This window comes from Galeopterus variegatus, unplaced genomic scaffold (assembly GCF_000696425.1).
Source record: "Galeopterus variegatus unplaced genomic scaffold, G_variegatus-3.0.2 Scaffold122, whole genome shotgun sequence".
NCBI lineage: Eukaryota > Metazoa > Chordata > Mammalia > Dermoptera > Cynocephalidae > Galeopterus > Galeopterus variegatus.
Window position 1 is genome coordinate 269,204 of NW_007726233.1, and position 17,795 is coordinate 286,998.

At 37.3% G+C, this 17,795-nt stretch overlaps 1 protein-coding gene across 1 annotated transcript in view; it reads right to left on the reverse strand.

Annotated features, from left to right (window-relative positions):
- The window catches only part of PRKAA2 (protein kinase, AMP-activated, alpha 2 catalytic subunit), a 71,613-nt gene that overhangs the window by 12,162 nt on the left and 41,656 nt on the right, over window positions 1-17,795 (reverse strand). The window contains exons 3-6 of the mRNA XM_008588160.1: window positions 14,140-14,233; window positions 13,417-13,561; window positions 5,199-5,286; window positions 3,259-3,483 (exon numbers count right to left, since the gene is read on the reverse strand). Of these exons, the coding sequence (XP_008586382.1) occupies window positions 3,259-3,483; window positions 5,199-5,286; window positions 13,417-13,561; window positions 14,140-14,233 (552 nt within the window). The remainder of the gene's footprint in view (window positions 1-3,258; window positions 3,484-5,198; window positions 5,287-13,416; window positions 13,562-14,139; window positions 14,234-17,795) is intronic.

A 17,795-nucleotide genomic window follows, 5' to 3' on the forward strand; every position in this document is an offset into this window, starting at 1 on the left:
ATGTTGCTGGGGTTGCCAATTTGGTATGGCTACCTCAGTGATTACTCAGTTGGCCACTAGTGTCTTGCGTGTGTGGTTACCTCGGGTCTTGGGCCTCTCTGGGGAGCCAACTCTCTGGTCAGCTTGGACTCTGCCGGGCTGCTGGGTGACGGGGTGGTACCGCAGGGTGTCGCTCCTGCTGCTGCTGGTTCCCCCGCTGCTCCCGCCGGCACCACTGCCGCTGGCTCCGCTGGCTCCGCTGCCACCGCTTCCCCTGCTACCACTGGTGACTCTTCCCCCACTGCTGTCGCTGGCACCGCTGCTGCTGGTGCCACTTACGCTGCTGCTGCCGCCACTGCTGCCACCACCTCTGGCTCCTCCGCTGCTGCCGCCGCCGTTACCACTGGTGCCACTTCCTCTGCTGCCGCTGCCTTCGAGGGTGCTGCTGCCACTGCAGCCACTGCCGCCGGTTCCTCCGCTGCTGCTGCTGCCACCGGTTCCCCTGCTATTGCCACTGCCACTGGCTCCGCTGCCGCCGGTTCCTCCGCTGCTGCCGCTGCCGCCAGTTCCTCTGCTGCTTCCGCGGGCGGGCGCAGAGTTGCGCAGTCACCAACTGCAAGCGGTGGCGGCTCCAGCCTTTCTAGGGGCCCGCTCTGGGGTTGGGCTGGGGCAAGTTGCTACCTTTTCTTCTTTCCAAGTAGGCACTGTGATTTCTTCCAGTCCCTGGGGCTCCCGAGTCTTGAGTTTCCACCGCTGCCGCTGCCTTCCAAATATTGGCAGGTTTTGATATTCAATTGTTTTGAGACCTACATAAATGGCAATTTCACATGGTTCAATCTATGACTATCCTCCCCACAATTTCACTATGTATACAAAGTAACACAAAGCAGCCCAAAGATGTTAAGTAATAGGCCCACAGCTAATAAACAGAAGAATCAGAATTCATACTCAGACAGTTGAACTTCACACACCTCACTTTTAACCACAATAACATTTATACTATTACTAAGCTTAAGACACCTGGGAGAGCACAAAGATGTGATTCTGATGAAGACAATGTCTTATTTACCACTATATTCCCAGCATCTAGCATAGTACCTTACATGCAGCAGATGTTAAATAAATATCTGTTGAGGTGATAAAAGAAAAATAATTAAATGAACAAATAAATACAGAGATAGATTTTCTAATTTCCAGTGTCTTACCATCTTATAAAATAAATAATATACGAACAAAAATAATAAGACAGTACAAGGGTACTTCAAAAAGTTCATGGAAAAATAGAATTAGATGACAATACAAATCTTTCCACGAACTTTTTGAAGAACTCCCATACATAGCAGCATAAGAAATATATATACAGTATTATGATAGAGGAAGGACAGATATCATGGAAATGATGTAATAATTTTGAATAGTGGAAGTCGCATAGGTTTTGAATTCATTTACTTAACATTTAATGTGTGCCAGATATGTGCATTGCACTATGAATTAATACTTGGACCCTAATTTAAAGAAACAACTTAATAGGGGCAAACAGATACATAAATCATGACATAACCTTTCTAAGCTTCAGTTTCCCGGTTTGTAAAATGAGAATAATAATTGCTACCTATTAAAAGTCAATAAAATAGGCCAACTGTATAGCAAAATGTTTGATATATTGTGACTGTTCAATAATTATTAATTGTTTTCCATGTTTAACAGTATTTTATTAAATCAATAGTCAATATTTATCTCTGGATAGAGATAAATAAAAAAGATGAAAAACTACACATTTGAATTATTGTATTATTTTAAGTACAGAGATAAATGACACTATTTTATACTACCTACCTATGTGTTAATTAACTTATCCTGGGAGACTTACTTACATTTTTCTTCTGAAGCCTGTAAATATACAAACATCTGATTTAAAATAACAGAATCAGTACTTTTACTATTCTAAATTTATATGCTGGTAACAGCAGGTGCAAGTATATTAGCATGTCTAATTTTCTGTCTGAGGAAAGCCAATTAAGAGAACTGTTTATTCTAAAGAACTGTGAACACAAAGGGTTTGTTTTCCTGCTAAGTCCATTTCCATAAATAATTCTGGTAACTAATTTATACTTTTTTACATTACATTTTTATGCATGAGGCCTGGAACACTGAAGCTGCATTGGGAAAAGAAAACAATATATAAATGCAAAAGGAATCATCAACCCTTGCTTGCAAAAGAGATCAGCAGCAGTCATACAACTACCTCAGCCAACATTTAAATATTCCAAAGGTCAGAGGTCTCAAAACTGTCATTCTGGCTTATGAAGAGGAGAAAGGTTCTGCAAAGATATTAGAGGAATATGTTTGTAAACAAACCCACATGAAATCTTAGGTAAGAACAAAAAACCTCTAAGGAACATAATAAGTAATGTAGAAGGCAATGAATCATCCTGCCATGTGTGTACTATATAAAGGTCACGTTCACAGTAGCTCCAGCAACTGCACTTTCCAAAGTTTCTCACATAACAAGAGATCCTTCACAGTAAACCCACAAGCAGCTATGGGATTCAAAAACTCAGTAAAACCTTTTATACTTTATTTCATCAACCATATGTAAAATATATAAATCTCACTGTTTTTCCCTTTGAAATCTCTTCAGATACTTTCTGAGCACAGAATATACTCCCAAGCCTTCTAGCACTATATATACAAAGATGAGTAAGACTCATAATGTAGTCACAGTTAAAGAGAGGAGAAAGACACACTGAGAAATAATTAGATACGGGAACTAATAAAAGCATAACAAGATGTTGACATCCCAGATGTGAAGGCATCTTGGGCGCATTAGTAGCAATTTCATAAGGGAGGTCAACATATGAGCAGAACTTTAAAGAATGCATGGAAATCTCTCAGGTCAAAAAAGGCAGAAAAGGCATCAAGGAAGAAGAATAATATAAACAAAAACATGAAGGCATAAGAATACATGTTATCTTTGAGAAACAAAGTTTCATGTGGCTGAAGCACTGGTACAGGGGTGAAGTGGTAAGGGCAAGAAATGAACCTTCCTATGAAGGGTCTTGTATGTTTTGCTACCTAATCTAAAAAGTTCAAGCAAAAAAAAAAAGTTTGGGCAGCAATCTGAAGTATCTGGGGTAAGTGACATGATCAGGTTTGTGTAATAAGGTCAGTAGAATTCTTATAAAGTGTTATAAAGCGTAGCATAAGGCAAGTATTCAATTAGCATTCCTATTATTACTATGAGAAAATGTGCATAACAGGAACAAAAAGAATAATCACCTTATGTCTTTGATAGTGGCTCGTTTCAGGGGGTCTACCTGCAGCATATGCATCAGGAGAGTGGCAACAGAACGATTGAGATATTCTGGGATATAAAAAACACCCCCTCGGATCTTCTTAAATAATGTAGGTACATGTTCATCATCAAATGGGAGGGTGCCACAAAGAAGAGCATACAAGATAACACCACAGCTCCAGATATCAACTTCAGGACCCGCATACAATCTAAGAAAAAAGATGACAAATGCAAGTAACACTTTTTCTCATCTACATGTACACTGTATCTATATATGCACAGTATAGACTCAATATATATTGATTTCCAAGGTCTTTAATGAAAGTCCATGACTACTCCCCAACACTCAGTGGCTGTTCCCCAAAGAGAATAACTGCTCTAAGTACTACTCAAGTTTGCCAAGAGAATATCGTATCTTTGTTTGTCACAAACGTATGTAACTGTAACTTACTAATTAAAAAATTTAACAATTTCTATGGTTGATTTTTGAGAGAAACATCAAAATAGATAACCATAAACTTGAAAAATAAATACAGTGTATAAGCTAAATCTTTTTCACACTGAACAATTATAAGAAAGAATAGAATTTTTATCCCTAGCACATCTATTTTGAAGATTATTTAAAACATAAAGTACCTAACTAGTCCTGTGTAGACAGTATTTACCCTGTATTACATTATTCTGAGTACCTACTACTTTCATTCTAATCACTTGCTAGCTCATAAAACTAAGATTACTGTTGCTCCAGATAACCTATGCCTAGGTTATTCCTTTTTCCTCTCACCTTTCTACACCTTTAAAATTCCTCTGATAGCACATTACCAAACTCAGACCTCGATCTGAGGTAACAAAGTAAATCTCTACAATTCCAATGAAAAGAATATAATCTGTTAACATAAAAACTGCTGTCATTTACTTCATTTGCTATACTGTCCAAACTCTTTGCAAAGACTGAATGTTGATCTTCCTCCCCACCCCGCCCCCGTCAAATCCTTATGTTGAAATCCCAACTCCCAAGGTGATAGTATTAGCCCTCGTCAATGGGATTTGTGTCCTTATAAAAGAGACTCCAGACTCCTCACCCCTTCCACCACGTGAGGTTACAGTGAAATGACAGTAATTTATGAGGAAACAGGTCCTCACGAGACACCAAATCTTCTGGCACCTTGATCTTAAACTTCCCAGCTTCTAGAACTGTGAGAAGTAAATTTCTGTTTTTTATAAGCCACCCAGTTTACGGTATTTTGTTATAGCAGCCCAGATGGACTAACACACTCCTATATCTGCTACTTGAAATAATATCTTTTCAATATTTCCTCTCATAGAATTCTGTTAAATTTTTAAATCAGACATTGGTCACTGTAGAAACACTTGAGTTTACCAGTATAATCTGTATTAACATTTTTATAATGCACCAATGAGTAAGTTACATGAGTAATTATACAACCTCCACTAATACAGTTTAACTTCATGAAAAAACAATCCTATCCCCCCAAATTTCATTTTTCCAAAGACAAAACATAAAACAACTCTATATACTTTATAAAATATCTAAAGTACGATTAAAGGACTGTGTCTGGTAAATAAATAATGACACTAGCTTAAATTTAGCAAATACTTCCTCTCTTATCTGTACTTTCCTAAAATGAAAAAGATATATTAAGTCAAGATCTATCTCAGTCATTTTTTTAATGGAAAAAACTTCATAAATACATTGATAACAACATCTAAATGAAACATTAAAATATTTTTAATTCAACCATTCCCCCTTCAAATATATTGTCCAAACAATGGAAAAATAAATGAACAATTTATTTCTACCATGTTAAAAATCTTATCTTCCAAAGAGGATATATTATAATTAAGTGTTATTAGGATAAACCCAAGATTACAAAAAGCTTATTCTTCACTGATATATTATTACCTGCCTGAGATGACTTCAGGTGCTGCATAATTTGGAGATCCACAACTAGTTCGCAGAAACTCACCATCTGACATCATATTAGATAATCCTAAAAATAAAAGTAACGTTTACTTGGTGCTAAATATTTTTAAAAGTAGATGTAGATAAATACATAAGTAAAATTCAAGTCTTTAATACTCCATACATCATTTTTTTTAATTATTAAAAAAAAACCAGTGGAAAGTATTTGTTAGACTAGAAAGAGACCATTTCAGAGTGCTTACACTATGACAAAAAAAGCTAAAGAAGATCACATGTATGATTGAAATTAAATTTCCTTTCAAAATAAAAATGTTGATTCACCTCATAAAGAGATTATTCTAAATTATATCAACTTTTCCAAATATGAAAGCATCAAAATTTATTTACTTACTTCTGCAGTTGGAAGTATGAAATAGACTACCACTTTTTTATACTATGCTTTCAAAAGCCTTTTTAAAAAAATCTGCAATTAGAAATCAGACAGGCCCCAATTCATAAAGATTATGTTCCAAAGGTTTTTAATTTGGAAACCTTCAATTCAACTCAGAAAAAATAATCTACTGAAACAAAAATCTAATTGAACTATAGTACTAAATGAGTTTCATGACTTATAGCAGAAAGAGAAATACAGAACTAGTTTTCTGGTTTTTAGATTAAAGACAAGGTATAGACAAAAAATTTAAATAAGCAACACTGCACCTTTCCATATCTCCTTCTTTAATCTCTCACTTCTTAATTTTTTTCTCAAACACCCTGCTATGGCATCCTTACCAGATATGTTTACCCCAGAAAGTGTTTGGAACATATAAATCACATTTTACCTTTTCTTTTATAGCTTATAAAAACTCCTGTTTTCTTATCAAGTTGTTAGATGTTACCCTATGATCCACAGACCTTTCCATGGATCTATTTATAAGAACTATAAAGCTTTTTCCAAAACTGCATGGAAATTTTCATGTACCTCTGTTCGTAAGCCTTCATCAGATTTTCAAAGGAGTTTGGGACTCCTCCTCTCCCCACCTCCACCAAAAAACAGTTAAGTGTCATGTCCTTAGGAGGAAATGCAGATTGAATGAATTTGTCTTGATGCTAGCCCTCTAACTTCACTAGAGGTATCTGCATTTTTTTAATTTTTAAAAATCTTTTTTCAACCTGTGCTGAGGTGAACCCAGCAGAGGCAGCAGCATCGGTACTGCACGGCTAGAGGCGGCCCCTCCCAGCTCCTTGGACTCTGAGGGGTTAGCGCCAGCCCGCCCTGCGCCCCAGAACCCGAGTTGAGCCCAGCAGCAGCGGCAGCAGCCCCTTCCCCCCAACTCCCCTCCTTGGACCCCGCGGGGAGCACCAGCCTGCGGGGTCTGTCCTGCTGAGGTGTGCCCAGCAGGACCACTCGGTGGTAGGGGCTCATTCTACAACCACAGATTCTGGAACAGGAACCAAGGTGATTAACCATAACCACCACCATACCTACTGTCAAGCAAAGACAATTCACCTCCACAGTAGCAACCAGGGCCACTCCACAGCCAACTTCAGTGTGACAGAAGAAGCAAACCCTCTATGAAATGACCAAACATCAACGAAAAAATACTAGAAGTACAAACAATCAAGAAGAAATGACACCACCAAAAGAATACAGTAATGCTCCAAAATCTGACTCCATAGAACCTTGAAATGTCTGAAAAAGAATTTCCAGCAAAGATCTTAAGAAAACTCAAAGAAATAAAGGAAGACTGAATTAGAGAACACAATGAAACAAGAAAAAAATATCCAGAATATGAAGGAGGAAATCTACAAAGAGATTAATATCTTAAAAAAGAGTGTAGCAGAACTTCTAGAAATGAAAGATTCACTCAATGAAATAAAAAACACAACTGGGAGCTTGAGCAGCAGGGTAGAACAAGCAGAAGAAAGAATTTCAGAGCTTGAAGATGGTCTTTTTGAAATGACTCAGGCAGACAAAAAAAAAAAAAAAGGAAAAAAGAATTAAAAATAATAAGGAAAATCTAAGAGAGATAGCAGACAACTCCAAGCACTCTAACATCCAAATCATGGGTATTCCTGAAGGGGAGGAGAAAGGAAAAGGTATTGAAAACCTACTCAAGGAAATAGTAACAGAAAACTTCCCAGGTGTAGGGCGAGATACAGACCTTCAGATCAAGGAAGCTCAAAGGTCCCCAAACAGATTCAACCCAAAAAGATCCTCCCCAAGACACATTATAGTTAAATTTGCAAAGCTCAAAGGCAAAGAGAGAATTCTACAACAAGCAAGAGAAAAGCATCAGGTCACGTATAGGAGAACCCCCATCAAACTAACAGCAGACTTCTCAACTGAAACCCTACAGTCCAGAAGAAAGTGGAATGATATATTCAAAATACTAAGAGAAAAAAATTGCCAGCCAAGAATTCTTTACCCCTGCAAGGCTCTCCTTCAGAAATGAGGGAGAAATAGTGTATTTGCCAGACAAACAAAAGTTGTGGGAGTTCACCACCACATGACCATCCCTGCAAGAAATTCTCAAGTGAGTCATTCATCTGGAATTGAATAATGATGACCACTATCACAAATACAAAAGAAAGAGCAAAGCCCACTGTTAAAACAAAAATGCCAGCAAGAAAGAGAAAGAAGTTAAATCATCACACCTTAAATTCACAATTAACATTGAAGAAGAGAAATAAAAGGGGAAATAATGATCAAAACATATCTAAAACATCTAAACAAGAAGCAATTAAATGATAGGAATTAAGCAACACTTGTCAATAACTACTCTAAATGTGAATGGACTAAACTCCCCATTGAAAAGACACAGACTGACTGGATTAAAAAGCTAGACCCAAGTATATGCTGTCTTCAAGAGACCCACCTTACCTGTAGAGACACGCATAGACTAAAAGTGATGGGATGGAAAAAGACATACCATGCAAATGGAAATCAAAAACAAGCAGGAGTAGCTATTCTTATATTGCATAAAATAGACTTTAAACCAAACAACATAAAAAAAGACAAAGAAGGCCATTATATAATGATAAACGGGTTCATCCAGCTAGAAGACATAACAATCATAAACATGTATGCACCCAATACCAGAGCACCCAGATATATAAAGCAAACACTCTTAGACCTAAAGAAAGAAATAGGACCTAATACATTAAGAGTGGGTGATCTAAACACCCCTCTCTCAGTGTGGGACAGATCTTCCAGGCAACAAGTCAACAAAGAGACACAGGATTTAATCTACACCCTAGACCAACTGGACTTGGCAAATACATACAGAACATTTCACTAACAACTAAGGAATACACTTTCTTCTCAACAGCTCATGGTACATTCTCCAGGATAGACCACATATCAGGTCACAAATCTAGTCTCAGCAAACTTAAAAAATCGAAATCATTCCAATGCTCTTTCAGACCAAAATGGACTAAAATTGGAAATAAACAATAAGCAAAATGCTGGAAGCTATACAAATACACGGAAACTAAATAATAGGCTCCTGAATGACCTATGGTACCAAGACAAAATTAAACAGGAAATGAAAAAATTCCTAGAAACCAATGAAAATATAGATACATCATACCAAAACCTGTGGGATATGGCAAAAGCAGTACTAAGAGGCAAATTTTGCAATAAATGCTTACATCAAAAGAATGGAAAGAATTCTCATAAACGACTTAACACTATGCCTCAAAGACCTTGAAAATCAACAACAATCCAAACCTAAAGGTAGCAAATGGAAAGAAATAATTAAGATCAGAGCAGAACTAAATGAAATAGAGACCCAAAAAACAATAGAAAAGATCCACAAAACTAAAAGTTGGTTTTTCAAGAAGATAAATAAAATAGACAAAACATTAGCTAGGTTAACAAAAAAAAAAAAAATAAATAAGACAGAAGACCCAACTAACAAAAATCAAAAATGAAAGGGAGACATTACAACTAATACCACAGAGATACAAAGAATCACTAGAGACTATTATAAACAATTGTATGACAACAAATACAAAAATCTGGAAGATATGGAGAAGTTTCTAGACACATACAAACTACCAAGACTGAACCACGAAGAGATAGAAAACCTGAACAGACCAATAACAAGCAAGGAGATTGAAGCAGTAATTAGCAATCTTCCAACAAACAAAAGTCCAGGTCCAGATGGTTTTACAGCCGAATTCTATCAAACTTTTAAAGAGGAGTTAATACCTATTCTCCTCAAACTATTCCAAACAATTGAATCAGATGCTACTCTCCCAAGCTCATTCTATGAGGCCAACATAACCCTGATACCAAAACCAGATAAAGACACAACAAAAAAAGAAAATTATAGGCCAATATCCTTGATGAACCTAGATGCTAAAATCCTCAACAAAATATTAGCAATCAGAGTACAGCAACATGCTAAAAAAATTACACACTATGATCAAGTGGGATTCATCCCAGGGATGCAAGGATGGTTCAAGATACAAAAGTCAATAAATGTGATATATCACATCAACAAACTCAAGGACAAAGACCACATGATTATCTCAATAGATGCTGAAAAAGCATTTGACAAAATTCAACATCACTTCATGATAAAGACTCTCAACAAATTAGGTATAGAAGGAAAATATCTCAACACAATAAAAGCCACTTATGACAAGCCCACTGCCGGTATCATTCTCAATGGGGAAAAACTGAAGGCCTTTCCCTTTAGAACACAAAAAAGACAAGGATGCCCACTCTCACCACTTCTATTTAACAAAGTACTAAAGGTACTAACCAGAGCAATCAGGCAAGAGGAAAGAAATAAAGGGAATCCAGATTGGAAAAGATGAAGTCAAACTTTCTGTATCTGCAGATGACATGATAATAGACACAGAAAAACCTAAAAACTCTATCAAAAACCTCTTAGAGTTAGTTAATAACTTCAGTAGTGTTGCAGGATACAAAATAAATGTCCCCAAGTCAGTAGCATTTATATACTCAAACAATGAATTAACAGAAAGAGAAATAAAGAAAGTAAGCCCATTTACAGTTGCCACAAAAAAAAAATAAGATACCTAGGGATCAATTTAACCGAGGAGGTGAAAGACCTCTACAATGAGAACTACAAATCACTTCTGAAAGAAATTTAAAAAGACACAAAAAGATGGAAAGATATTCCCTGCTCTTGGATTGGAAGAATTAACATTGTGAAAATGTCTATACTACCCAAAGCTATCTACAGATTCAATGCAATCCCCATCAATATACCAATGCCATTCTTCACAGAAATGGAAGAAACAATCTTACCTTTCATATGGAAAAACAAAAGACCCCAAATAGCCAAAGCAATCCTGAGCAAAAAATAAAGCTGGAGGCATAACACTACCTGACTTCAAATTACACTACAAAGCTATTGAAACCAAAACAGCATGGTACTGGTATAAAAATAGACATTCAGACCAGTGGAATAGAATTGAGAACCCAGATAACACCCCTCAGGCTTATAGCCATCTGATATTGGACAAAGGTGACAATGGTAACAAAAATCTACATTGGGGAAAAGACTGCCTCCTCAACAAGTGTTGCTGGGAAAACTGGATATCCATATGCAGAAGAATGAAACTAGATATGCATCTCTTAAATCAACCCAAAATGGATTAAAGACTTAAGTATAAGACCTGAAACTGTAACATTACTAAGGGAAAATATAGGTGAAACACTTCAGCAATTAGGTCTGGGAACAGGCTTTATGAACATGAGCCCAAAAGCACAAGCAGCAAAATAACAAATAAACAAATGGGACTATATCAAACTAAAAAGTTTCTGCACAGCAAAGGAAACAATCAACAGAGTGAAATGACAACCTATAGAATGGGAGAAAATTTTTGCTAACTATACATCCAACAAGGGATTAATATCCACAATATATATAGAACTCCAGCAATTATACAGTAAAAAAACAAATGACCCAATTAAAAAATGGGTAAAGGAACTAAGCAGACATTTTTCAAAGGAAGACATACAAATGGCCAACAGACATGAAAAAATGCTCAACGTCACTAGTCATCAGGGAAATACAAATTAAAACTACATTGAGATACCACTTCACCCAAGTTAAGACTGGCTATAATCAAAAAGATGATGAACAACAAATGCTGGCAAGGATGTGGAGAGAAGGGGGCACTCCTACACTGTTGGTGGGACTGTAAATTAGTACAACCACTATGGAAAACAGTATGGAGTTTTCTCAAACAACTACAGATAGATCTTCCATACGATCCAGCAATCCCTCTTCTGGGTATATACCCAGAGGAATGGAAGTCATCACATCGAAGGGATACCTGCACTCCCATGTTCACTGCAGCTCTATTTACAATAGCCAAGATATGGAACCAACCTAAATGTCCACTGATGGATGATTGGATAAGGAAAGTGTGTGTGTGTGTGTGTGTGTGTGTATACACACACTACTCTGCCATAAAAAAAAATGTAATACTCCCATTTGCAACAACATGGATGAACCGTGAGAAACTTATGTTCAGTGAAATAAGCAAAACAAAGAAGGATAAATACTGCATGTGTTCACTCATATGTGGGAGCTAAGAGAGAAGGGAAGGAAGGAAAGAAAGACCACAGTAGCACAGTGGTCTTACAGAGGGAGGAAACATTCATAGGGCTGCAAAGCGGAGTAGGGGGGAGGAGGGTAGAGAGGGAGGGTGCTTGGGGGACAATTGGGTGGGGACACAATATAAAAGCAATTTCTGGTAATTTGTATCTCATGAATATTCATAATAATAAAAAAATAAAATTAATACATACATACATAAAGATTTAATTCCTTTAAAAAAATCTTTTTTTTACATAGGTCTCAGAAGCAAGATTATTTTTTAAAATTTATTTATTGAATCGAAATCGCTTATATATATTTTTGGGGTTGAACATTGAGATATGTTGATTTTTATTGAATCGAAATCGCTTATATATATTTTTGGGGTTGAACATTGAGATATGTTGATTAAATCAATATTACTAGCATATATATTGTTACAGATCGTAATTATTCTTTATGCCCCTTGTCCAACCTCTCCCCTTCCCTCAATCCCTCCCCCTCCCCCCCAATTGCCCTAGATTTCTTCTCTCCTTCCTAAAAAATAATGGTTACTCTGTTAATTTGTTGCCTAGATGATCTGTCCAATGCTGAGAGATGTGATCAGGTCCACCAATATTATCATAGAGAAGATGGTTCTTCTGTCACTCTGAAATGGGTTTTGTGGAAAGAGACATCCTCTTCTTTTCTTTGTCTCTGCTGGTGACTCTTCTTGTATGAATGCACTCCAGTGGTTGGCGGACCATCTGCGTGGTGGTTGTTACGTCTAGCCGCTTTTGCAGCAGCCATGGTTATTGTGGTGACTGTGGTGGGCCACCCACGTGGAGGTGCTGTTTTTGGCATGCTCCTGGGAACTGGTGGTATGCCTGGTTGTGAAGTGTGTTTGGTCCCCTTCTCCAAGCCTCTGGTCCCTTGGCAGGCCCCAAGGCACTGGCGCCATATGCCTAGTTGTGGGAGAGGGGTCCAGTCCCCTTCTTCATGTCCCAGGTCCCTGGGCAGTCCCCAAGGTGCTGGTGCCATGTGCCTGGTTGTGGGAGGAGGGTCCAGTCCCCTTCTTCATGCCTCTTGGCCGGGCGTGCCCCTAGGTGCTGGCATGGTGTGCCTGGTTGTGAGAGGGGGTGTCCAGTTGCCTTCTCTGTGCCTCGGGTACCCGGGCTGTCCCTGAAGCACTGGTGCGGTGTGCCTAATTGTGGGAGAGAGGATCATTCCCCTTCACCTTGCCCCGGGTCCCTAGTTGGGCTCTGAGTTGCTGGCATGTTGTGTCTGGTTGTGGGAGAGAGGTCCAGTCCCTGACTCCATACCCCGGGCCCCTGGGTGGGCCCCAAGATGCTGGCTCAGTGTGCCTGGTTGTGGGAGAGAGGTCCAGTCCCCTTCTCCATGCCCTGGGTCCCTGGGCGGGCCCCAAGGTGCTGGCGTGGTGTGCCTGATTGTGGGAGAGAGGTTCAGAAGCAAGATTTCTGAAAGTGTATTCAAATTAATAGAACAAGTGAGTACAAAAACTGCAATTAATCCCTTTTCACAGTATAGGATTTACAAGGCTAAAATTGAAAGGTCTTAGTTCTGTAAGAGTTGTTACTGACACACTTTAAAAGGCAGCTAGTTCATTTCTGAACAACCCTGGAGTTACATACCAAAATCAGCTATCTTGGCATTCATGTGTGCATCCAATAGCACGTTCTCTGGTTTCAGGTCTCGATGAACAACCATGTGCCTGTGACAGTAATCCACCGCAGACAGAATCTGCTGAAAGAGCCTCCTGGCTTCCATCTCTTCAACCTGTCAAGTATAAATGAAACTGCATTAAAAATATCTGGGACATCTACTTAGCATGAATTTTAGTTTCATAATCCGCCTAAATACATCTAAGCAAGATAGAATTATGTTGGAATTCTCAACAAATCAGATAAAACAACCTACCAAAACTTTGTCAAGCCTCAACAAATCAATAGACAGGTATTCCTTTGATACTAGATAGTAATATTTAATTTTTAATTAATATTACTGAATGTGCCGAATATTTGGGGGAATTAACAGTAAAACAAACTAAAATAGAACTTATGCAAAAGTACTAAGAAAACGAAATAACTGAAGCTTCAACATGATTTTAAGGAACAGATTTTGAAAAGTATATGCATCATATTGGCAATTAAGTGGAACACATTTCCTAAAATCAGCACATAGAAAGGTATACTTTTAAAAACAATTTTGCCTAATACTCCATGTTTATTTTAGCTGGGCATTATTACAAGAAACGACTCTGACTTTGAAGATATCTTGTGGTTGGCTATTTCCCAATACTTTCGTCTTTTTTTGTTTTTTTCTAAGCTTAGTGTACTAGATAGTATGTTACTCACCCGTCCATGTTTACAGATGTAGTCAAATAATTCACCTCCAGACACATATTCCATTACCATAAAAAAATCTGTGGGAGTGCTGATCACCTGGTATCTTTTTTGTAAATGAAAAAAAAAAGTTAATAAAAAATGTCACTTTAACCAAAATCAACCTAATATATCTACTCTTGCTACAATTTTATATTCCAGTGTTTTACAATATTTTAAGATGGCAACAAATCATATAACATTTTCAAAATAATCACAGAGGTATACACATGGAGCATTATAAAATTATTCTACTTCCTGAGGCTCATGGACTCTCCTTCAGATCCTCCCTTTCATGTTTACATAATCTTTGAAATCCTTCATTCTTCAACAACTAAGTTTCCATTTAAACAAAAATTTGTTTATAGTCCAAGATGAAGTATCATATATTTAAACAACATAAATAAAAAATACTTTTGAACATGTAAAATGATACCACACAGATACAATCAACATAATCCAGAAGGCAGACAAACGGCCCTTTCTTCAACAAATAAAGTGCAATAAAAAAGGGAAAGGGAGAGGGGCTTTTGGGAGAGGTAGGGTGGGGGACATGGGGAATAATGGCAATTTGAGGTGGTGGGGCATGCTGACAGCATTGATTTGCTCACCACATCTTGGGCACAGGTGCTGACAGCTCTTGCCCCATGAATATGTATAATCAATAATAAAATAAATTAATTAAAAAGGGAAAGGAGAAGCTATATATTAAAAGTAATTCAAGAAACATATTGGCCAACTTTACAGTATAGAGTTGTTTTGAGTCTAACCCAAACAAATGAACTTTCAACACCATTTATGAAACAATCAATAATCTAAATACTGACTAGATGGTTGATAATATCATTAAATATTTTAATTTTTAGATGTGATAATGGTACTGTGCTTATGTTATTTAAAATTAAGAGAGTCCTCATCTTCTAGAGTACAAGGTCCTAAAGAGTTTACAGATTAAAAACATAATGTTTTAGATTAGCTTCAAAATCATCTGGAGTGGGGCCGGCCCGTGGCTCACTCGGTAGAGTGCGGTGCTGATAACACCAAGGCCGCGGGTTCGGATCCTATATAGGGATGGCCGGTTTGCTCACTGGCTGAGCGTGGTGCTGACAACACCAAGCCAAGGGTTGAGATCCTCTTACCGGTCATCTTTTAAAAAAAAAAAAAAATCATCTGGAGTGGGGGAAATAGGAGGAAGCAGATCAACAATACATTGACATTTGTTAAAGCTGAATGACAGATACATGGTGCCTCATCACTTTACTTTTGTATATGTTAAGAAATTTCTGTAACATATGATTAAATGCGTGTGTGTGTGTGTGTGTGTGTGTGTTTCTAGGCACTCAAAGCTGGGCATATTAAAAAATAAAGAATCTCAGCTTCATTTAACAAAATAAATTTTTTCCTTAAAAACTACAACTTCCCCCTATACACACAATCTTACCTTGAAAACCTTGAAAATGAGTGAATATAATATTAATCTTCTAACTGAAAGCTGCATTTAATATTTATACATATGAACAATTAACTTTTTAAAATAGTTTGCTTTGTTTATAAAGAATTATCTACAGTCTAGTTGATCATGAGCAATGTCTAGTTTATAACGAGTTACTACTTAGGGCCACTAAGTAGAGCTGTGTAGTTACTGCATGGCTTAAGGGCACAAGGAGAAGCTGATGCCACCTTCCAGGCAGTGCACCTTGACACAGTATGTGTCAGAATCAAAGGAACCTTTGGTAATTTGTCCTCCGAGACGGGGAACCTTTTATTACTGTGACAAAAACAAGTATGTGCTAGCTGGTGGGTCTTGTTACTACTCCCCTTAAAGAAAAGAGGAAAATTGGCCAGAGAGTTGGTGATTTAACTACATGCTACGCATTTTAAGAGAGGACATATCACATAAAAATTAAACACTTGAAAAGTAAAATATTAAAGCTATAGTATTGAAAATGATTACAGATTTTCCGGGAAAAGAAAGTATTTCTAATAGAAATCTTTAGTTTTCGAGAAGAAACATGGCAAGGTACTCACTTTACATAAAATAAATTAATATAACTGAAGAGTAAAGTTGAGACTATTTCAAATGAACTGTGTAATTTTACCTGAAAACTCTAGAAGAAATGGTTTTATAAAAGCTATCTTAACAGGCACCAAACTGATCAAATAAACTGAATAGTGTAGGGCAGGAGCATCTACTGTTATCACCTCACTGTAGGCTGATCTGATTTATTACCAATTCTCACTTATGTGCTCTGTACATCCTAGAGGGGACACAAGAGAAAAGACGTGATGAAAATCTAATAAATAAATGTAGTTCTAATTCTTCTGAGTATATCACAGGTTTTCAATAGATACTGATGGAATTAATGATTTCACAAAACCTCTAACTCCAGAGCAGCCACTGTCCCACATCCAAGGCCAATCTAGCACAATGAAAACCATAGCTAACATTACTGAGCACTTACTGTGTGCCAAACACTGAGCTCCTAAATGGTGACACTTCATATTTATTGAGTACCTACTTGTATTGTACTTGTTGAGATCAACAGTTTGTTCCTCTACTTGTGGAGCTAACAGTCTAGCCAGAAAGACAGACATTAAACGAGGACTTCAGACACAAATCTAATCTTCAGTAACCTCCTAATTTAAAATCTTTAGGTTTCCCATTACTCTTAGGTCCTGAATAAATCAGGGCCCTGTCACCTCTGTTGTGTGTCTCACCTTTGATTCCCATCACTACAGTCACACTACTTTTTTTAGTTATTAGTCATGCTGTACTCCCTCCTGCTACAGCTCCTTTGTATACACTGTTTCTGCTGACTTGAACCCTATATTATGACCTGTACCCCACCCTTCCACTGGTTACTAATCATCCTTTAGATCTCAGCTTAAAGGTCACTCCCTAAATCCAGGTCAGGTGATTTTTGTGCTCACAGATGCATTTCCCTTAGCTCCAGAGCAGGTACTTAGTTTGTAATTGTCCATTTTATTATTATGATAATTTGATTCATGAGTATGTACCTAGCAAAGTGCCTATAACAAAGCAGGGATTTAAATAAATGTGTAAATTAGCACTTTTAAATAATGTGAGCAGCTTGGAGCCAAAACCAGAATAATCTGAGACTGAAAAACGATAGCAAAATTATAGCAAAACGTCAACCAATACAATTTCAACTAACCAGAATGGGGTGGGGACTAAAGAAAATGACTTCTAGAACAGGGAAGTCCTGAGAAAACAGCTTCGTATGAGGAATTTAGTGGAAAAGGCAAATTTCAGGATTATGTTCTAAGTCTGGCCTGAGTAAGTCAAATCTCTTGTGCCCTCTAAATAATACTTATATTGATGCATCATATGAAATTCAATCATAAATCACTTACACAGTCAGCATTATTTCCTTAATGCAGCAGAAATGTAAACTAAAGTGCTTTAGAAAAATTTTCAGAAACAGCATTTCTAACTAAGCAAAAAAAATTTAATTATCCAGGAAAACCATAAGCATTTCCCAGTTGGCCAAATTATATGCATTTTTAGACAATATCCATATAAAATAGCATATAAAACTCAGGGAAAAAAGATATCTCTGAAGTTAGCCAAAAATTAACATTCATGAGTACACATTCCTGGTGGTCAT